Source organism: Oncorhynchus clarkii, chromosome 17 (genome assembly GCF_045791955.1).
Source record: "Oncorhynchus clarkii lewisi isolate Uvic-CL-2024 chromosome 17, UVic_Ocla_1.0, whole genome shotgun sequence".
Classification (NCBI taxonomy): domain Eukaryota; kingdom Metazoa; phylum Chordata; class Actinopteri; order Salmoniformes; family Salmonidae; genus Oncorhynchus; species Oncorhynchus clarkii.
The window spans coordinates 76,699,745-76,723,022 of record NC_092163.1 but is presented as its reverse complement, the minus strand read 5'-3'; the positions used below and the strand labels follow the sequence as shown (position 1 = coordinate 76,723,022).

General features: G+C 43.9%; 1 protein-coding gene across 1 annotated transcript; it reads left to right on the top strand.

Annotated features, from left to right (window-relative positions):
* The first annotated feature begins 1,751 nt into the window (after window positions 1-1,751).
* Window positions 1,752-21,395, top strand: LOC139369510 (protein FAM186B-like). Its single transcript, XM_071108753.1, has 12 exons — window positions 1,752-1,965; window positions 3,301-3,516; window positions 9,622-9,839; window positions 10,490-11,170; window positions 11,413-11,605; window positions 11,831-11,928; window positions 13,787-13,989; window positions 14,610-14,774; window positions 17,248-17,440; window positions 19,671-19,999; window positions 20,615-20,788; window positions 21,261-21,395. Exons 1-12 carry the CDS (start codon window positions 1,752-1,754, stop codon window positions 21,322-21,324), a joined length of 2,748 nt encoding a protein of 915 aa, XP_070964854.1. The 3' UTR covers window positions 21,325-21,395.
* Window positions 21,396-23,278: the final 1,883 nt, after the last annotated feature.

Below are 23,278 nucleotides of genomic sequence, written 5' to 3'. Positions count from 1 at the left end.
AGTAAACTGATTTATGACGTAATTTACGGAATCAAAACGTATCGCTCGAAAACCTAGACCAGAGCCACTAGTTTAGGTCTATATCGCCATGCCATAGACCATCAAACTACGTATGAATTAATTCGTCGTGAGAGAGGTAAGGTTCGTCATTTTAATGTAAAGGTTTTGACCGGTTTTTGCGTTGCTTGATTTTCTATGCTATTTCCTTTGTGACCGTCAAACCCTGGAGTTCGAAAGTACATGGTGAAGGCCGTCATTGTAAATAATAATTTGTTCTTAACCGACTTGCCTAGTTAAATAAAGGTTAAATAAAAATTAAAAGTAGTGCGCGCATCTCTTATCTGAGCCAAAGATGGTTGATAAATAAAGATGTCCCACACAGGCCGTTTACAGTTTTAAAAAATGGTCACAGTTCCGGTCTGCGTAAAGCGTTGCTCTCCCACAGCCACCAATGCATTAGCCGCTGGGTCTGGTCCGCTTACTTCATTGACTATATACACCAGAAAAAAAGGAGCGAGTGAGATGTCTCGCTTACTCTTCCGTCTCTAGCGGAAGTATTGCTCTGTTCCGTCAGTCCCACATCTCTGAGGCCAGAGCCAAAACCCTATCAAAGAAACGTATCAAACGTACTATCAAAGGGCGCTCTAGTTATTCACACATCAAATACATTTTTAATTGCTTGTTTCTGTATAAACCCTGCAGAAGTTTGTCCCTAGGAGATTAATACAATTGTTTTGATAGATTTTAATGAGCTCAACATATGTTTTATGTAACAAGGAAAGTCAGTTAAAAACAAATTCTTATTTACAATGACGGCCTACCAAAAGGCAAACGGCCTCCTGTGAGGAGGGGGCCTGGGATTAAAAATAAAAAAACAAAATAAAAATATAGGACAAAACACCATCATCACAAGACAGACACCATCACAACAAGACAGACACCACAACACTACATAAAGAGAGGCCTAAGACGACAACATAGCATGGCAGCAACACATGAAAACACAGCATGGTAACAACACAACATGACAACAACATGGTAGCAACACAACATGGCAGCAGCACAACATGGTAGCAGCACAACATGACAACAACATGGTAGTAACACAACATGGTAGCAGCACAAAACATGGTACAAACATTATTGGGCACAGACAACATCACAAAGGGCAAGAAGGTAGAGACACGAATACATAACGCGAAGCAGCCACAACTGTCAGTAAGAGTGTCCATGATGGAGTCTTTGAATGAAGAGATGGAAATAAAACTGTCCAGTTTGAGTGTGGCTGCTTCGATCCAGTACATAAATCTATCCATTAATCCATTCGTGTCTAAATGAATGTATCCAATGCATTTATGGATAGGCCTATGTAACGGATGTGAAACGGCTAGCTTAGTTAGCAGTGTGCGCTAAATAGCGTTTCAATCGGTGACGTCACTTGCTCTGAGACCTTGAAGTAGTAGTTCTCCTTGCTCTGCAAGGGCCGCGGCTTTTGTGGAGCGATGGGTAACGACGCTTCGTAGGTGTCAGTTGTTGATGTGTGCAGAAGGTCCCTGGTTCGTGCCCGGGTATGGGCGAGGGGACGGTTTAAAATTATACTGTTACACCTACACATGTACCATATCCCTATTTTACTTTTCTCTACACTTCTAGTTCAACAGAATCGCAACACATTGAGATAGTCCTCTCTTCCTGGGTGATTTGGGTGATCCGGTGGAGACCTACCACCTAACCCCTTGCGGAAAGTTGAGATGCCCCTGTACCGAGCACTGCTGGGCGCTGGCATCCTGGGTGAGGATGGCGATGATGAAGATGACACAGAGAAGGAACTCCTGTCCTTCTTGCCCGACCTGGACGAGAGGCGGTGGCGCCGTGAGCAGATCAACAAGATCAGAGACTTCCTGAATTCAGCTGTGGCGAGGGAGACAGACCTCACGCTACTACTGGACTGGCTCACCGAAGCACGTGAGTGTTTGCACCACAAATGACACCCTATTCCCTATATAGTGCACTACTTTTGACCAGGGCCCTTAGGGCTCTGGACAAACGTAGTGCACTATATAGGGAATAGGGTGCCAACTGGGACGCAAATCCTGTATTGGATATTCAATACATTGTATAGGGATGTCTGTCTATCAAATTGTCAAATACATTTTTTATGTGAGTGCATGTGCTCGGGCCTCCTATTTCCATATTCAAATGACTGGTTGGTGTAGACATTACTCATGTTGTAAAACCTGCACAGCCTGGTCTCATAGACTAGTCGTAACATAGTAAACGGTACACTGAAGTTAGTATGATATATTACATTTGGTATGGTTACATAAGACAGAAGGTTTACTTATTAAGGTAAACACAGAAGGAAAGGAAAGGGGGATTCCTAGTCAACTGAATGCCTTCAACTGAAATGTGTCTTCCGCATTTAACCCAACCCCTCTGTGCTGGGTAGTTGGATGGGCATATAATGCGAATGTCTAGCAAACCAAATGTCGCATGTTCATGTCTCGTCATGGAGAACTTTAGCATCTTAGCTAACTTTCCAGCTACTTACTACTTTTTAGCTACTTTGCACCTACTTAGCATGTTAGCTAACCCTAACCTTAACCCTTTAACATAACTCCTAACCCTAACCTCAACCCTAACCTTAACCCCTAGCCTAGCTAACCTTAGCCACCTAGCTAACATTACTCTTAGCCACCTAGCTTATGTTAGCGTTAGCCACCCAGCTAACTTTAGCCACAACAAAAAGGAAGGTTTTGCAAATTCATAAAATATTGTAAGAATTGCAATTCGTAATATATCATACAAATTGCAATTCACAACTTATCAGACAAAATGGATGATGGACGTTCACATATTAATACATACCATACCCAATGTAAAATATCACACTAATTTGAGTGTCCCAGATTTTGTATTACTATGTTATGTCTACACCTGAGTCCAGGTTGACCTGCAGGACATGTTTTGCATAGGCTACACTGCAATTACTGCAGTGACCTTTTCCCAAGCATAACAATGTGTTCATCTGGAATAGTTAGCTAACTTTTTCATACTGGTTTCCCACGTCACAGTTTTAAACCTGTGATATGGTCACATATATCACCTTGGAGATATAGGGCACCTTACGGTCACTATATGGCTAACCTGTCCATGTCTCTACCCATACCCTTGTTTAGCATCATCAATAAGCAATCAATCAATAAATCAAATCAAATGTTATTTGTCACATGCGCCCGAATACAACAGGTGTGATGCTTACTTAAGAGCCCAATAACATCTCTGTTCTACGGTCTATAGAGGAGTCACTACAGACGTTTGAGAACGAGCGAGCTACAAAGAAAGAGGGGAACGAGGAGGAACAGGAGGAGGTTACATCAGAATGGATCGAAGACATACAGAGAAAGTTGGAGACGTCTATCAATGATACGGACGGCTGCATTCACCGCCTACGTGGCCTCTGCCAAGGCCTCTTTGACACCAACGTGAAAAAAAAGACCAAGAAGGAGGAAGCTGGTAAGATTGAGTATGAGAAGAGAAACGCATAACGTCTTAGTATTTCTGACAAATAGATTATTGCTATGTCTCTTGCTCTCCACAGAAGTCAGAACTAAGAGTGTAAATTACTTGAATACTTAAGTAGTATGACTGATCAAATCAAAATCGAATGTTATTGTTCACATACACATTGTTTAGCAGATGTTATTGCGGGTGTAGCGAAATGCTTGTGCTTCTAGCTCTGACAGTGTAATATCTAACAAGTGATATCTAATAGTTTCACAACATATACCCACAATACACGTAAATATAAGTAATGAATGGATTAAGAATATATATACATAATATATATACATACAGTGGGGCAAAAAAGTATTTAGTCAGCCACCAATTGTGCAAGTTCTCCCACTTGAAAAGATGAGAGAGGCCTGTAATTTACATCATAGTTACACTTCAACTATGACAGACAAAATGAGAAAAAAACGTCCAGAAAATCACATTGTAGGATTTTTAATGAATATATTTGCAAATCATGGTGTTTACATTTATTTACAATTACAGGCCTCTCTCATCTTTTTAAGTGGGAGAACTTGCACAATTGGTGGCTGACTAAATACTTTTTTGCCCCACTGTATGTGTTTGAGCGGCATTGGACTAAGATAGAGTGGCATAATATAGAGTTTATACAGTTGAAGTCAGAAGTTTACATACACCTTAGCCAAATACATTTAAACTCAGTTTTTCACAATTCCTGACATTTAATCCTCGTAAAAATTCCCTGTTTTAGGTCAGTTAGAATCAACACTTTATTTTAAGAATGTGAAATGTCAAAATAATAGTAGAGAGAATCATTTATTTCAGCTTTTATTTCTTTCATCACATTCTCAATGGGTCAGAAGTTTACATACACTCAATTAGTATTTGGTAGCATTGCCTTTCAATTGTTTAACTTGGGTCAAACGTTTTGGGTAGCCTTCTACAAGCTTCCCACAATAAGTTGGGTGAATTTTGTCCCATTCCTCCTGACAGAGCTGGTATAACGGAGTCAGGTTTGTAGGCCTCCTTGCTCGCACACGCTTTTTCAGTTCTGCCCACACATTTTCTATGGGATTGAGGTCAAGCCTTTGTGATGGCCACTCCAATACCTTGACTTTGTTGTCCTTAAGCCATTTTGCCACAACTTTGGAAGTGTGCTTGGGGTCATTGCCCATTTGGAATACCCATTTGTGACCAAGCTTTAACTTCCTGACTGATGTCTTGAGATGTTGCTTCAATATTTCCGCATCATTTTCAAAGCACCCCCACAACATGATGTTGCCACCCCCGTGCTTCACAGTTGGGATGGTGTTCTTTGGCTTGCAAGCCTCCCCCTTTTTCCTCTAAACATAACGATGGTCATTATGGCCAAACAGTTCTATTTTTGTTTATCAGACCAGAGGACATTTCTCCAAAAAGTGCGATCTTTGTCCCCATCTGCAGTTGCAAACCGTAATCTGGCTTTTTTATGGCGGTTTTGGAGCAGTGACTTCTTCCTTGCTGAGCGGCCTTTCAGGTTATGTCGATATCGGACCCGTTTTACTGTGGATATAGATACTTTGTACCTGTTTCCTCCAGCATCTTGACAAGGTCCTTTGCTGTTATTCTGGGATTGATTTGCACTTTTCGCACCAAAGTACGTTCATCTCTAGGAGACAGAACGCGTCTCCTTCCTGAGCAGTTTTATGGCTGTGTGGTCCCATGGTGTTTATACTTGCCTAATATTGTTTGTGCAGATGAATGTGGTACCTTCAGGTGTTTGGACATTTCTCCCAAGAATGAACCAGACTTGTTTACAATTTTTTTTTTTAGGTCTTGGCTGATTTCTTTTGATTTTCCCATGATGTCAAGCAAAGAGGCACTGAGTTTGAAGGTTGGCCTTGAAATACATCCACAGGTGCACCTCCAATTGACTAAAATGATGTCAATTAGCCTATCAGAAGCTTCTAAAGCCATGACATCATATTCTGGAATTTTCCAAGCTGTTTAAATGCACAGTCAACTTAGTGTACGTTAACTTCTGACCCACTGGAATTGTGATACAGTGAATTATAAGTGAAATAATCTGTCTGTAAACAATTTTTGGGAAAATTACTTGTGTCATGCACAAAGTAGATGTCCTAACCGACTGTCAAAACTATAGTATGTTAACAAGAAATTTGTGGAGTGGTTGAAAAACGAGTTTTAATGACTCCAACCTAAGTGTATGTAAACTTCAGACTTCAACTGTACATATGAGATGGGTGATGCAATATTTACAAACAATTAAAGTGACTAAGATACCTTAGAATAGTTTAGGGTACAGTTTACACATGTGAGATGAGTAATGCAAGATACGGAGACATTATTAAAGTGGCTAGTGTTTCATTTCCTTAAACTGGCCAGTGATTCCTAATCTATATCTATAGGCAGCAGTCTCTGATGTGCTGGAGATGGCTGTTTAGCAGTCTGGCCTTGAGATAGAAGCTGTTTTTCAGTCTCTCGATCCCAGATTTGATGTACCTTTACTGACCTCGCCTTCTGGATGATAGCCGGTTGAACAGGCAGTGGCTTGGGTGCTTGATGTCCTTGATGATCTTTTTGGCCTTCCTATGGCATCTGGTGCTGTAGGTGTCCAGGAGAGCGGGAAGTTTGTTCCCAGTAATGCTTTGGGCAGACCACACGACCCTCTGGAGAGCTTTGCGGTTGTGAGTGGTACAGTTGCCGTACCAGGCGGTGATACAGCCTGACAGGATTCTCTCAAGTGTGCCTAGATAAAAGTTTGTGAGTGTTAAGCCAAATTTCTTTAGCCTCCCGAGGTTGAAGAGGCGCTGTTGTGCCTTCTTCGCCACGTAGTCTGTGTAGGTGGACCATTTCAGTTTGTCAGTGATGTGTACGCCAAGGAACTTGAAGCTTTCCACCTTCTCCACTGCGTTCCTATCGATGTGGATAGGGGGGTGCTCCCTTTGCTGTTTCCTGAAGTCCACGATCATCTCCTTAGTTTTGTTGATGTTGACTGAGAGGTTATTTTCCTGGCACCACACTCCCAGAGCCCTCACCTCCTCCCTGTAGGCCATGTCATCGTTGTTAGTAATCAAGCCTACTACTGTTGTGTTGTCTGCAAACTTGATGATTGAGTGGGAGGCGTGCTTGGTTACCCAGTCATGGGTGAACAGGGAGTACAGGAGGGGGCTGAACACACACCCTTGTGGGGCCCCAGTGTTGAGGATCAGCGAAGAGGAGGTGTTGTTTCCTTCCTTCACCACATGGGGGCGACCCATCAGGAAGTCCAGGACCCAGTAGCACAGGGTGGGGCTCAGACCCAGGGCCTCGAGTTTGATGATGAGCCTGGAGGGAACTATGGTGTTGAATGCTGAGCTGTAGTCAATGATCAGCATTCTTACATATGTATGCCTCTTGTCCAGATGAGACAGGGCAGTGTGCAGTGTGGTGGCGATTGCATCGTCTGTGGATCTATTGGGGCGGTAAGAATATTGAAGTGGGTCTAGGGTGGCAGGTAAGGTGAAGGTGAAATTATCCTTGACTAGTCTCTCAAAGCACTTCATGATGACAGAAGTGAGTGCTACGATGCGACAGTCATTTAAGTTCAATTACCTTTGCTTTCTTAGGTACAGGAACAATAGTGGCCATCTTGAAGCATGTGGGGACAACAGACTGGGATAGGGAGAGATTGAATATATCTGTGAACACACCAGCCAGCTGGTCTGCGTATGCTCTGAGGACGCGGCTAGGGATACCATCTGGGCCGGCAGCCTTGCGAGGGTTAACACGCTTAAATGTGTTACTCACGTCGGCCACGGAGAAGGAGAGCCCACAGTCCTTTATAGTGGGCTGCGTCGGTGGCACTGTATTAAAATCAAATCAAATCAAATTTTATTTGTCACATACACATGGTTAGCAGATGTTAATGCGAGTGTAGCGAAATGCTTGTGCTTCTAGTTCCGACAATGCAGTAATAACAAGTAATCTAACTAACAATTCCAAAACTACTGTCTTGTACACAGTGTAAGGGGATAAAGAATATGTACATAAGGATATATGAATGAGTGATGGTACAGAGCAGCATAGGCAAGATACAGTAGATGGTATCGAGTACAGTATGTACAAATGAGATGAGTATGTAAACAAAGTGGCATAGTTTAAAGTGGCTAGTGATACATGTATTACATAAGGATACAGTCGATGATATAGAGTACAGTATATACGTATGCATATGAGATGAATAATGTAGGGTAAGTAACATTATATAAGGTAGCATTGTTTAAAGTGGCTAGTGATATATTTACATCATTTCCCATCAATTCCCATTATTAAAGTGGCTGGAGTTGAGTCAGTGTCAGTGTGTTGGCAGCAGCCACTCAGTGTTAGTGGTGGCTGTTTAACAGTCTGATGGCCTTGAGATAGAAGCTGTTTTTCAGTCTCTCGGTCCCAGCTTTGATGCACCTGTACTGACCTCGCCTTCTGGATGATAGCGGGGTGAACAGGCAGTGGCTCGGGTGGTTGATGTCCTTGATGATCTTTATGGCCTTCCTGTGACATCGGGTGGTGTAGGTGTCCTGGAGGGCAGGTAGTTTGCCCCCGGTGATGCGTTGTGCAGACCTCACTACCCTCTGGAGAGCCTTACGGTTGAGGGCGGTGCAGTTGCCATACCAGGCGGTGATACAGCCCGCCAGGATGCTCTCGATTGTGCATCTGTAGAAGTTTGTGAGTGCTTTTGGTGACAAGCCGAATTTCTTCAGCCTCCTGAGGTTGAAGAGGCGCTGCTGCGCCTTCTTCACGATGCTGTCTGTGTGAGTGGACCAATTCAGTTTGTCTGTGATGTGTATGCCGAGGAACTTAAAACTTGCTACCCTCTCCACTACTGTTCCATCGATGTGGATAGGGGGGTGTTCCCTCTGCTGTTTCCTGAAGTCCACAATCATCTCCTTAGTTTTGTTGACGTTGAGTGTGAGGTTATTTTCCTGACACCACACTCCGAGGGCCCTCACCTCCTCCCTGTAGGCCGTCTCGTCGTTGTTGGTAATCAAGCCTACCACTGTTGTGTCGTCCGCAAACTTGATGATTGAGTTGGAGGTGTGCGTGGCCACGCAGTCGTGGGTGAACAGGGAGTACAGGAGAGGGCTCAGAACGCACCCTTGTGGGGCCCCAGTGTTGAGGATCAGCGGGGAGGAGATGTTGTTGCCTACCCTCACAACCTGGGGGCGGCCCGTCAGGAAGTCCAGTACCCAGTTGCACAGGGCGGGGTCGAGACCCAGGGTTATCCTCAAAGCGAGCGAAGAAGGGGTTCAGCCTGTCCGGAAGCAAGACGTCTGTGTCCGCGACGTGGCTGGTTTTCCTTTTATAATCCGTGATTGTCTGTAGACCCTGCCACATACGTCTCATGTCTGAGCCGTTGAACTGGGACTCCACTCTGTCCCTATACCAACGTTTAGTCTGCTTGATTGCTTTGCGGAAGGAATAACTCCACTGTTTGTATTCTTCCATATTCCCAGTCTTCTTGCCCTGGTTAAATGAGGTGGTTCGCGCTTTCAGTTTTGCAACAATGCTCCCATCTATCCACGGTTTCTGGTTGGGGTAGGTGTTAATAGTCACAGTGCGTACAACATCTCCTATGCATTTCCTGATAAACTCATTCACCGTATATGTGTCAATATTATTTTCTGAAGCTACTCTGAACATCTCCCAGTCTGCGTAATCAAAACAATCTTGAAGCGTGCATTCAGATTGGTCAGACCAGCGTTGAATAGTCCTCACCACGGGTGCTTCCTGTTTGAGTTTCTGCCTAAAGGAGTGGAGGAGCAAGATTGAATTGTGGCCTGATTTGCCGAATGGAGGGCGGGGGAGGGCCTTATATGTATTCTGGAAGGTAGTATAGCAATGGTTGAGGGTTTTAGCAGGGAGAGTACAACAATCAATATGTTGATAGAATTTCGGGAGCCATTTCCTCAGAAATGGCTTTGTAAAAAATCCCCAGCTACAATAAATGCAGCCTCAGGATATGTGATATGTGGATTGTTCTCCAGTTCTCCAGTGAACATTCTGTGATGATAGAAGGTGAATGGCTAATGCTACAGTGTGTATTTGCAGCTCTGAATAAGGGTGTGTGGCGCTGGTGGAGGGAGCAGAAAGTGGATGCACGGACCATCAAACGAATCCAGGAGCTCCAGCCTCCTGCTGCAGACGTATTTCTATCGGACGTCAAACTGGCCACCAAGTCTGCCACGGAGCTGTCCTTCATGCTCTTAGACATAGCCAAGGCACTAGGCTGCAACAAGGCAATGAGTCTGGCCTTTAAGTTCGTAATGGTAGGTCACACACCAGACAGTAACAGTAGATCACACACCAGACAGTAACGGTAGGTCACACACCAGACAGTAACAGTAGATCACACACCAGACAGTAACAGTAGATCACACACCAGACAGTAACAATAGATCACACCAGACAGTAACAGTAGGTCACACACCAGACAGTAACAGTAGGTCACACACCAGACAGTAACGGTAGATCACACATCAGACAGTAACGGTAGATCACACATCAGACAGTAATGGTAGATCACACACCAGACAGTAACAGTAGATCACACATCAGACAGTAACAGTAGATCACACACCAGACAGTAACAGTAGATCACACATCAGACAGTAATGGTAGGTCACACACCAGACAGTAACAGTAGATCACACACCAGACAGTAACAGTAGATCACACACCAGACAGTAACGGTAGATCACACACCAGACAGAGCCTACCGCCGCAGAGTTTACCATGAATGTGATCTCCGTCTGGGCAATTGCCATTAAAATGTGCATCGTCAAAAGTGCATTGAGCTTGTCAACGATGCGCTTTTGATTGAATCCCGAACTCCATTTTGAATGTATGCACTCCCTGTAAGTCACGTTGAATTAAAGCCTATGCTAAATGGTATACACATACGGTTCGTTATGATCAGGTAGGGCTGCAGAACCTTAACCAAGCATTCCAGGAGCGCACCAAGGAAGCCAGGAAGCTTCTGGCACAGGTGGAGGAGCTGCAGTCTATGGACTGTCGCTTCCAGCTGGCCCAGATAAAGATCCAAGTGGGAGACAGTCAGATCAAGATGACCAAGATGAAGGATGAGCTTTCGTCAGTCAAGGAGCAGAACAATATTCTACTGTTCCAGATCCAACAGATGCAGGAGACCCCGAAACATCCACGGCCGAAACAGCAGATAGTGGTCGTTGCTCCCACAAAATACGTACAGGGAGCGCCAGTTCTCAACAATCAGCTGGTTCCGCAACCAACTCCCAAGCTTAAGTACTCCAAACGGAGGCCGAAACCAAAGCCGGAGCCAGGCCAGCCTGTTGGCGAAGAAGTGGAAGAAGTGGAGTCTCTGGAAGACATCTCAGTGGATCCAGAAGACATCATCGAGCAGGTGGAGAGGAAGAGCATGGATCTTCTGGAGGCCATCCAGAATTCCGAGCAGTGTGTGGTGTCGATTTCTGGTGACAAGGACAAGGGAAAAGATGGTGAGCTGCTAGAAGGGATGGATGTCGCCAGCAGAAAAGCCAAGGCAGCTGTAATCATCAAGCTGTACTGCGATCTACAGAGGTCCATCAGAGACTCTTTTAATGACATGATCACGCAGCTGCAGGTAGGAGCACATCAGCATATTGTAGCAAATTTGGGGGGGGGGGTAACCCTGTGCCAGAGAATGTCAACCCAACACCTTAGCCATGACGACAAGAGATCTAAATATCTTGATGAGGTCACTAGGTGTTGGGTGAAGTTTCTTGTATCATACCAGCCAAACATTCTGCCTTTATTTGATTCTTACTGCAGTTTAGGGGCCTTTGTCCCACTGACATTCTCTCACTTGTGGTGATTCCCCTCCAGGGGAAGTTTGACGATGACATCATAGACGTGCCGCTCATGGACAACGACAACAAACTGGACGAATCAGTGTTCTGGGACTCAACCCAGAGAACCCCAGGAGACATGCTGAAGGAGATCAGCAATGAGATACAGAACCAGGACCGCACGGTGAAGGATGTGGGAGCAAACAAACAAGCGCTCTTTGACTTGGAAGGTGAATGGATAGATAGATGGATGAATTAATTAATTAATTAATTAATTAATATATTGCCTCAGCCATTGGAGTTCAACAATACACACATTACAAATCATCAAGAATTAATAACACAACGAATTCTAACAACTTACATGGAAATAAGTTGTTGGAATTGATTGTGTTTTTAATTCTTGATGATTGTCCATGTATGTATTGTTGTACTCCAATGGTGGTCCTCGTTAGGTAAGAAGACTTTGTCAAACGTCAAGGGAAAGAGTCATCGCCACTCCCTGAAAATCATGGACCAGTTCAAGAACCTCAACGAGATGGGCAAGAAGCAGGTCTTTATTTATTTTTCATTCCAAATGGCACAATGTTCCTTATATAGTGCACTACTTTTGACCAAGCCCTGTGTGACTACATAGGGAACTAGTGCACTATATAGGGAATAGGGTGCCATTTCGAAAGCACTCTCCGTAACTATAGCACTTTACTGAAATCACTTTATATAAGTATGTACAGTTGAAGTCTGAGGTTTACATACACTTAGGTTGGAGTCATTAAAACTTGTTTTTCAACCACTCCACAAATGTATTGTCAACAAACTATAGTTTTGGCAAGTCGGTGCATGACACAAGTCATTTTTTTCCAGCAATTGTTTACAGACAAATTATTTCACTTATAATTCACTGTGGGTATCACAATTCCAGTGGGTCAGAAGTTTACATACACTAAGTTGACTGTGCCTTTAAACAGCTTGGAAAATTCCAGAATATGATGTCATGGCTTTAGAAGCGTCTGATAGACTAATTTACATAATTTGAGTCAATTGGAGGTGTACCTGTGGATGTATTTCAAGGCCCAACCTTCAAACTCAGTGCCTCTTTGCTTGACATCATGGGAAAATCAAAAGAAATCATTCAAGACCTCAGAAATAGAATTGTAGACCTCCACAAGTCTGGTTCATCCTTGGGTGCAATTGCCAAACGTCTGAAGGTACCACGTTTATCTGTACAAACAATAGTATGCAAGTATAAACACCATGGGACCACGCAGCACCATGGGACCAAATCAATCCCAGAATAACAACAAATGACCTTGTGAAGATGCTGGAGGAAACAGGTACAAAAGTATCTATATCCATAATAAAACAAGTCATTTATCGACATAACCTGAAAAGCCGCTCAGCAAGGAAGAAGCCACTGCTCTAAAACCGTCATAAAAAAGCCAGACTACGGTTTGCAACTGCACATGAGGACAAAGACTGTACTTTTTTTGAGAAATGTCCTCTGGTCTGATGAAACAAACATAGAACTGTTTGGCCATAATGACCATCGTTATGTTTGGAGGAAAAGGGGGGAGGCTTGCAAGCTGAAGAACACCATCCCAACCGTGAAGCACGGGAGTGGCAGCATCATGTTGTGGGGGTGCTTTGCTGCAGGAGGGACTGGTGCACCTCACAAAATAGATGGCATCATGAGGGAGGGAAATGATATGGATATATTGAAGCAACATCTCAAGACATCAGTCAGGAAGTTAAAGCTTGGTCACAAATGGGTCTTCCAAATGGACAATGACCCCAAGTAGACTTCCAAAGTTGTGGCAAAATGGCTTAAGGACAACAAAGTCAAGGTATTGGAGTGGCCAACACAAAACCCTGACCTCAATCCCATAGAAAATTTGTGTGGGCAGAACTGAAAACGCGTGTGGGATCAAGGAGGCCTACAGACCTGACTCAGTTACACCAGCTCTGTCAGGAAGAATGGGACAAAATTCACCCAACTTATTGTGGGAACCCGAAACGTTTGACCCAAGTTAAACAATTTGAAGGTAATGCTACCAAATACTAATTGAGTGTGTGTAAACTTCTGACCCACTGGGAATGTGATGAAAGAAATAAACAAATTAAAGAAATTATTCTCTCTACTATTATTCTGATATTTCACATTCTTAAAATAAAGTGGTGATCCTAACTGACCAAAAACAGGAAATTGTTACTAGGACTAAATGTCAGGAATTGTGAAAAACTGAGTTGAAATGAATTTGACTAAGGTGTATGTAAACTTCCGACTTCAACTGGAGGTTTATTCCTCGTTCTTTTAGCCTAAGTAGCCTATAGTTGTGGTCGGTATTTACACTGCCTTGTCTTGTGCATGTTTTTATTGTTTGGTTGTTTGTTGTAAATAAACATCTCTCCAGGTGACAGAGAAGCAGAGGAGACCCAGAAGATGTTCTATCCTCATGCAGAAGACCCAGAAACGCATCCCCGTGAAGATGGCCGAGTCCAGGTCGTGGACAGACCATGTGGAACGCTACAGCTCAGACATGACGTTGGAGGCGGAGACGTTGATGAAGAGTCGCATGGTGGGAGTGAACCACATCTTCCACGTGGAATCCCAGAGGTAATGTCTGCATCGCAAAGGGCACCCTTTCTATTCCCTATATAGGGCAGTCCCCATAGGGCCCTGGTCAGAAGTAGTGCACTATAAAGGGAATAGTGTGTGAGGCACATTGTGGATGAAGGAGTCCCAGGGGTCGGTATGGTTTTACTCAGATCAAGGTTCAAGAGGGGATCATGTAAGAACAGTTGATCAGTGGTGAGTATAATGTCAATAGGTGGTTCATATAGTTAAACTTGTTGCTTGACTTAACACTTTTGGAGCTGCGAGACTTTTTACTTCGCATCTCTAGGTTCCTTCCTAGGTTTCTTCCTAGGTTCCTTCTTAGGTTCCTTCCTATGTTCCTTCCTATGTTCCTTCCTAGGTTCCTTCCTAGGTTCCTTCTTAGGTTCCTTCCTAGGTTCCTTCCTAGGTTCCTTCCATCTAGGGAGTTCTTCCTGGCTACTGTGCTTCTGCTTCTGTCTCTACTTGTTCTAGGGTTTACCGGTGTTTAGGCCGGTAAACTGTACAGCACTTTGTGACAACTGCTGATGTAAAAGAAGAGCTTTATAAAATAAATTATGGATGGATTGATTGATTGATTGATTGACGGATGGATTGATTGAAGGGTTCACTTTCTACAGGTCCAACTTGAAGCTGCTCCACCAGGCTGTGGTGAACAGGCATATCTCCCCACAGCTCTACCGCATGCTGAAGGACATAATCATCCAGACACTGAGCAGTGTGGAGAACAGACTACTCTGTCTTATCAGGAGGTTCATAAAGCACAAAGCTCTGCAGCACGTCAGGTACTATAGGCTGGCTGGCTGGCTGGCTGGCTGGCTGGCTGGGTGGGTGGGTGGGTGGCTGGGTGGGTGGGTGGCTGACTGACTGGTTGGCTGGCTGGCTGGCTGGCTGGTTGGCTGGGTGGCTGGCTGGCTGGCTGGCTGGCTGGCTGGCTGGATTGATGGATTGATGGATGATGGATGGGTGGCTAGTCGGTTGGTTGGCTGGCTGGCTGGCTGGTTGTCTGACTGGGTGGATTAATGGATGATGGATGGGTGGCTAGTCAGTTGGTTGGTTGGTTGGCTGGCTGGTTGGTTGTCTGGCTGGGTGGATTGATGGATGATGGATGGGTGGCTAGTCGGTTTGGATGGTTGGTTGGCTGGCTGGTTGGTTGTCTGGCTGGGTGGATTGATGCATGGGTGGCTAGTCGGTTGGTTGGTTGTCTGGTTGGCTGGCTGGCTGGCTGGGTGGGTGGATTGATGGATGGATGATGGAGAGTGGCTAGTCGGTTGGTTTGTTGGTTGGTTGTCTGGCTGGTTGGATTGATGGATGATGGATGGGTGGCTAGTCGGTTGGTTGGTTGGCTGGGTGGCTGGTTGTCTGGCTGGGTGGATTGATGGATGGGTGGCTAGTCGGTTGGTTGGTTGTCTGGTTGGCTGGCTGGCTGGGTGGGTGGATTGATGGATGATGGATGGGTGGCTAGTCGGTTGGTTGGTTGGCTGGGTGGATCGATGGATGATGGATGGGTGGCTAGTCAGTTGGTTGGTTGTCTGGTTGGCTGTCTGGTTGACTGGTTTGCTGGCTGATTTAGTTCCTGTCTGGCTTTAACATAGTTTGGTCCCAAAATGGCCTCTAGGTAGTTGTAGGGCAGTGGAGGCTCCTCAGCGGAGGAAGGGGTGGACCATCCTCAGTGATTTCATTTAAAAAAATAGTAAAACATTTAAAAAGTTATACTTTTTAGATAGAACGTAACTAAATATAATCACATCAACAAATAATAGATTAAAACACACTATTTTGCAATGAAGGTCTACAGTAGCCTCAACAGCACTCTGTAGGGTAGCACCATGGTGTAGCCCAGAGGACAGTTAGCTTCTGTCCTCCTCTGGGTACATTGACTTCAGTAAAAAACAGAGGAGGCTCATGGTTCTCACCACCTTCCATAGATTTACATAGGTTTGAGGATGTCCTCCGGAAGTTGTCATAACTACTATCAGAGCTCTTGTAGCATGAACTGACATGTCTTCCACCAAATCAAACAATCAGAGAATGAATCTAGTACTGAAAGCATAAGCCACAGCTACCTAGCACTGCAGTGCATAACATGTGGTGAGTAGTTGACTCAAAGAGAGAGAAAGACAATAGTTGAACAGTTTTGAACAAATTTATTTCTTACAATATGAAGGAGAAGCGAGAGAGAGATAGAGAGAGATTGTCATTTTTTCTCCAGTTTCACTTAGCTAGCAAATGCAGCTAGTTAGTTTAGCCTACTCAAACACCCTGCTCAAACAGAGGGATGCTATGCTAGCTAGCTGGCTATAACAGAGGGATGCTATGTTAGCTAGCTGGCTATAACAGAGGGATGCTATGCTAGCTAGCTGGCTATGACTTTCCAACACAACACTGGAACTCTTCCAAGTCCAGGTATGCTTTTGGTTTTAGTAATTTATTGCCACCGGGGCCCGCCAGAGTAACTGCTTACTGACTATACACTGTACCTTTACTGCAGGATTGCAGTGGGTTTACTAACACGTGAGTTATATTAGCTATGTTGACTAGGACGTTACTTTAGCTAATATGGGGACAATGGTGTAGGCTGTATGTAGCGGTTATGATATGGTTTAGCTTGGAAAGGTTTTTTTGTCTGGTCACATACAGCAGATGTGTTGTGCATTAAAGTCCAAAAGCGAAGGAAAAAGGTGAGAGGAGTAGAGTGCATAGATGCAAGATGGAATACAACGTGTCTGTTATGAAAGTGAACTGTGTTTACGCGTGATCAGGGGTGTATTCATTACGCCGATCCTGTTGAAAAACATTTCTTAAACGGAAGCGAACAGAATGAAATGGGGATAAATGTACCTGAATTTGTCGATCACAAACTCTCATTTGCAACTGTTGGACTAATGATTACAGCCTAGATCAGCTAGATGCTGGCAAGAGTGAGCAAGCTGGTATTGAATGTGTCACTGTCTGTCACCTCAATTTTTTTCTCTCAACCTTTTTAGCCACCTACGTTGTAAACTTTCATTCATAAGCTAGGTTGTAGCAACCTCATGATGGGTTTAGGGCAAGTGTTTGTATCATGTAGTAGCCGATACCTATCACTGTTACATTGAACTGGGTGAATGGAAGGTGAATGACAGTCATCCAAAATGCTGTAATGGAAATAAGGCCATACTCATGAAAACAAAAAATGTTGTTGTAGTGAACTATGATACTTGTTTGAAATTGGATAAATCTTAACGCTAACTACAAATTATTTTTATTACAAAACAGAAACAATCTGAATGCTAGACTGCTCTTGGCGCGTGACATGAGCGATGGACAGGCGGCCAAGGACTTGTACGAGTCCCTAGAAAGACTGGACGTGCACCAATCTACTATGACGAGGCATTGGTCTGAGAAGCAAACTTCCATTGAACTGACACGGACCAGATGCCTGGCGCACATGCTCTACCTCTTCAGTCAGGTTAGGAGGAGTCAATGTGGTTAAGGGGTAGACGTTAATGCAGAAATATAAATAGGAACTTTTAGGAGGGAATTATTTTTTGTTTTTGATACCTCAGAACCAGGATTCTATTCCAAGGTCAGGATTTTTACATATCTAGTTTTTATATACTCTATTATTTTCTACTCTACTCTACTCTACTCTATACTACACTACACTACACTACACTACTCTACTCTACTACTCTACACTACTCTTCTTTACACTACTATACTCTGCTCTACACTACTCTACTCTACTATTCTGTACTCTACACTACAATACTCTACACTTCTATACTCTACTCTACACTACTCTACTCTACTATTCTGTACTCTACTCTACACTACAATACTCTACACTACTTTGCTCAAATCTACTCTACACTACTATACTCTACACTACTCTACACTACTCTACTCTACTATTCTGTACTCTACACTACAATACTCTACACTACTTTGCTCAAATCTACTCTACACTACTATACTCTACACTACTCTACACTACTCTACTCTACTATTCTGTACTCTACACTACAATACTCTACACTACTTTGCTCAAATCTACTCTACACTACTATACTCTACACTACTCTACACTACTCTACTCTACTATTCTGTACTCTACACTACAATACTCTACACTACTGTACTGTACTGTACTCTACTACTCTACACCACTATACTGTACTCTACACTACTCTACTACTCTACTCTACTCTATTATACACTACACTATTCTACTATACACTACTCTACTCTACTCTACACTATTCTAATCTACACTACACTACACTACTCTACACCACTATACTGTACTCTACTCTACACTTCTCTACTCTACTATACCCTACACTCTTATACTCTACACCACTACCCTCTACACTACTCTACACCACTCTACTCTACACCACTATACTCTACACTACTCTACACTACTCTACACTACTCTACACCACTATACTCTACACTACTCTACACTACTCTACACTACTATACTCTACACTACTCTACACCACTATACTCTACACCACTATACTCTACACTACTCTACACTACTCTACACCACTATACTCTACTCTACACTGCTATACTCTACACTACTCTACACTACTCTACACTACTATACTCTACACTACTATACACCACTATACTCTACACCACTATACTCTACACTACTCTACACTACTCTACACCACTATACTCTACACCACTATACTCTACACCACTATACTCTACACTACTCTACACTACTCTACACCACTATACTCTACACCACTATACTCTACACTACTCTACACTACTCTACACCACTATACTCTACTCTACACTGCTATACTCTACACTACTCTACACTACTCTACACTACTATACTCTACACTACTATACACCACTATACTCTACACCACTATACTCTACACTACTCTACACTACTCTACACCACTATACTCTACACCACTATACTCTACACCACTATACTCTACACTACTCTACACTACTCTACACCACTATACTCTACACCACTATACTCTACACCACTATACTCTACACTACTCTACACTACTCTACACCACTATACTCTACTCTACACTGCTATACTCTGCACTACTCTACACTACTCTACTCTACTCTACACCGCTATACTCTACTCTACACTGCTATACTCTACACTACTCTACTCTACTATACTCTACTCTACACCACTATACTCTACACCACTATACTCTACACCACTCTACTCTACACCACTATACTCTACACCACTATACTCTACACTACTCTACACCACACCACTATACTCTACACTACCATGCTCTACACTACACAACTATACTATACTCTACTCTACACTGCTATACTCTGCACTACTCCACACCACTATACTATACACTACTGTACTCTACTCTACACTACTCTACTCTATTGTACACCACACTACTCTGTCATACTCTACTCTACACTACTTACTCTACTGTACACTACACTACTCTGTCCTACTCTACTGTACACTACACTACTCTGTCCTACTTTACTCTACTCTACTGTACACTACACTACTCTGTCATACTCTACTCTACACTACTTACTCTACTGTACACTACACTACTCTGTCCTACTCTACTGTACACTACACTACTCTGTCCTACTTTACTCTACTCTACTGTACACTGCACTACTCTGTCCTACTTTACTCTACCCTATCTCAACAGCTGAGAGTGGACTACAACTTGCACCTGGCCGCTCCGGTCCCATGCAACACCAGCCAGGAGCTGCCCCATCCCATCATGACGGTGGTGCCTACCAAACTACAGTGGTCTCTGAAGCCCAGTCCCAGCTCCAATCTTCCATCATCTCTGTCACTGGAACGTCTAGCCCCATCTTCACTCCAAACCCCACCATCCACACACCTATACCCACCTACACACCTCGCTTCGCCTGCACAACGATACCCGTTGTCATTGGCACACCATCCCCCATCTTCCCAGGTGCACTTACCCCCACCTTTACCTGAGACATACCCATGGAGCACTGTTCACAGGTAGGCTACACGCAAACACAACACACCACATCATTTAGCTCAGTGTTTTGTTTACTTTTTGTTTTATCTCGAGGTAAGTTGAACTTTTCAATCTCTAGATAGAACCCTCTGATAATAATTTCTCCCAATATCAGGGACATCAACTACTAACACACCTAACCCTGTATCCCCCAACCACATCAACTACTAACACACCTAACCCTGTATCCCCCAACCACATCAACTACTAACACACCTAACCCTGTATCCCCCAACCACATCAACTACTAACACACCTAACCCTGTATACCCCAACCACATCAACTACTAACACACCTAACCCTGTATCCCCCAACCACTAACACACCTAAATCTGTATCCCCCAACCACATCAACTACTAACACACCTAACCCTGTATCCCCCAACCACACCAACTACTAACACACCTAACCCTGTATCCCCCAACCACATCAACTACTAACACACCAAACCCTGTATCCCCCAACCACATCTGCTGCTAACACTGTCAACATAACATTCCACACAGAGCACCATGTAATCCTCTGCTTCCTCTCTCTCTCTCTCTCTCTCTGTCTCTCTCTCTCTGTCTCTCTCTCTCTGTGTGTGTGTCATAGCGAAAAAGATCAAGGCAAGATGAAGACTCTGTGGCAGGCAGACAAGACGATGCGCTGCATGTGGCTGGCCAGGAAGATCCCAGCCGGGACCTCTAACATCCGCTGTATCCCACGCCTGCTGGAGATGGACGTCAACCGAGGAAGAGTCAACGCAATGCGCACCCTGCACGCTAAGTAAGACGGTGGACTGTTTGTGCCACGGATTTAAACCAGAATTGCTCTCTAGGGGCTATCGTTCTTTTTGGGGAACACACTGTACACCCCGCAGGCTAGATTAGGCATGCTACCATGCCACAACGTCCAATTGCAGACAATGCTCTTCACGCCAGGTCCTGTGGACTACCTCAGTGGGTTTGGGACGGTTGTTATTTCTAACCCAGACGCAGTAATAAAAACACCAGGACACATACAGTAGATGGGGCGGCAGGGTAGCCTAGTGGTTAGAGCGTTGGACTAGTAACCGAAAGGTTGCAAGTTCAAATCCCCGAGCTGACAAGGTACAGATCTGTCGTTCTGCCCCTGAACAGGCAGTTAACTAACCCACTGTTCCTAGGCCGTCATTGAAAATAAGAATTTGTTTTTAACTGACTTGCCTGGTTAAATAAAGGTAAAAAAAAAGAAAAAAGATAATGTTGCTCTATCATAGGATGACTGGAGTGCTGAATCCGATATTTCTGGATGGAGCAAATGAGGACAGTGATGTGGAGTAGATGTTTCACCCGCTAGATGAATAAATCACCGTATCACCACTGACATTCTTGTTTCCCCTCTTGGGCTCCTGTCATTGTTTTGTGCAGATTGGAGTTTCTCTGCAGTGAAATGGTCTTGTTGTTGCTTCATATCTACTGGATATCCACATTTTATTGAGATATCTTTATAAAGTGTAAAGACAAGAAAAAAAACGTGTGTAAATGTATCGTAACAAAAAAGAAAGTACATTTGAAGCGGCGCGTTTACAAATGTGATATGATTTTGTTTTGCATTAATTTACAAATCTTCTTGAATTTACAAAACAATATAACTCGGTGGAGAATGTCTGAATTGAACCAATAGAACATTCAAATGCGTTACCTAGGTGGCTTGGAAGTCTTGACACCTAGGTAATACAGAATGGGTTACTAACCCTAACCCTAACACCTAGGTAATACAGAATGGGTTACTAACCCTAACACCTAGGTAATACAGAATGGGTTACTAACCCTAACCCTAACACCTAGGTAATACAGAATGGGTTACTAACCCTAACCCTAACACCTAGGTAATACAGAATGGGTTACTAACCCTAACCCTAACACCTAGGTAATACAGAATGGGTTACTAACCCTAACCCTAACACCTAGGTAATACAGAATGGGTTACTAACCCTAACCCTAACACCTAGGTAATACAGAATGGGTTACTAACCCTAACCCTAACACCTAGGTAATACAGAATGGGTTACTAACCCTAACCCTAACACCTAGGTAATACAGAATGGGTTACTAACCCTAACCCTAACACCTAGGTAATACAGAATGCTGTCCATGCCATTTCAGTTCACACAGTCTTGTATAACTAACCTTGTGGGGACACACAATTCAGTCCATTTCAAAATCCTATTTCCCTAACCCCTAACCCTAACCTTAACCCTAAACCTCACCCTAACCCTAACCCTTACCCTTACCCTTACCCTAACCTTAACCGTTACCTTAACCCTTACCCTAACCCTTACCCTAACCTTAACCCTTACCTTAACCCTTACCCTTACCCTAACCTTAACCCTTACCCTAACCCTTACCCTAACCTTAACCCTTACCCTAACCTTAACCCTTACCCTAACCTTAACCCTTACCCTAACCTTAACCTTACCCTTACCCTAACCTTCACCTTAACCCTTACCCTAACCCTTACCCTTACCCTAACCTTAACCCTTACCCTAACCCTTACCCTTACCCTAACCCTTACCCTAACCTTAACCCTTACCCTAACCCTTACCCTTACCCTAACCTTAACCCTTACCCTAACCCTTACCCTAACCTTAACCCTTACCCTAACCTTAACCCTTACCCTAACCCTTACCCTTACCCTAACCTTAACCCTTACCCTAACCCTTACCCTAACCTTAACCCTTACCCTTACCCTAACCTTAACCCTTACCCTAACCCTTACCCTAACCTTAACCCTTACCCTAACCTTTACCCTTACCCTAACCCTTAGCCTTACCCTTACCCTAACCCTTACCCTAACCCTTACCCTAACCTTAACCCTTACCCTAACCTTAACCCTTACCCTAACCTTAACCCTTACCCTAACCCTTACCCTAACCTTAACCCTTACCCTAACCTTAACCCTTACCCTTACCCTAACCTTAACCCTTACCCTAACCTTAACCCTTACCCTTACCCTTACCGCTTACCTTAACCTTAACCCTTACCCTTACCCTAACCTTAACCCTTACCCTTACCCTAACCTTAACCCTTACCCTTACCCTTACCCTAACCCTTACCCTTACCCTAACCTTAACCCTTACCCTTAACCTTACCCTAACCTTAACCCTTACCCTAACCTTAACCCTTACCCTTACCCTAACCTTAACCCTTACCCTTATCCTTACCCTTACCCTAACCCTTACCCTAACCCTTACCCTTACCCTTACCCTAACCTTAACCCTTACCCTTACCCTAA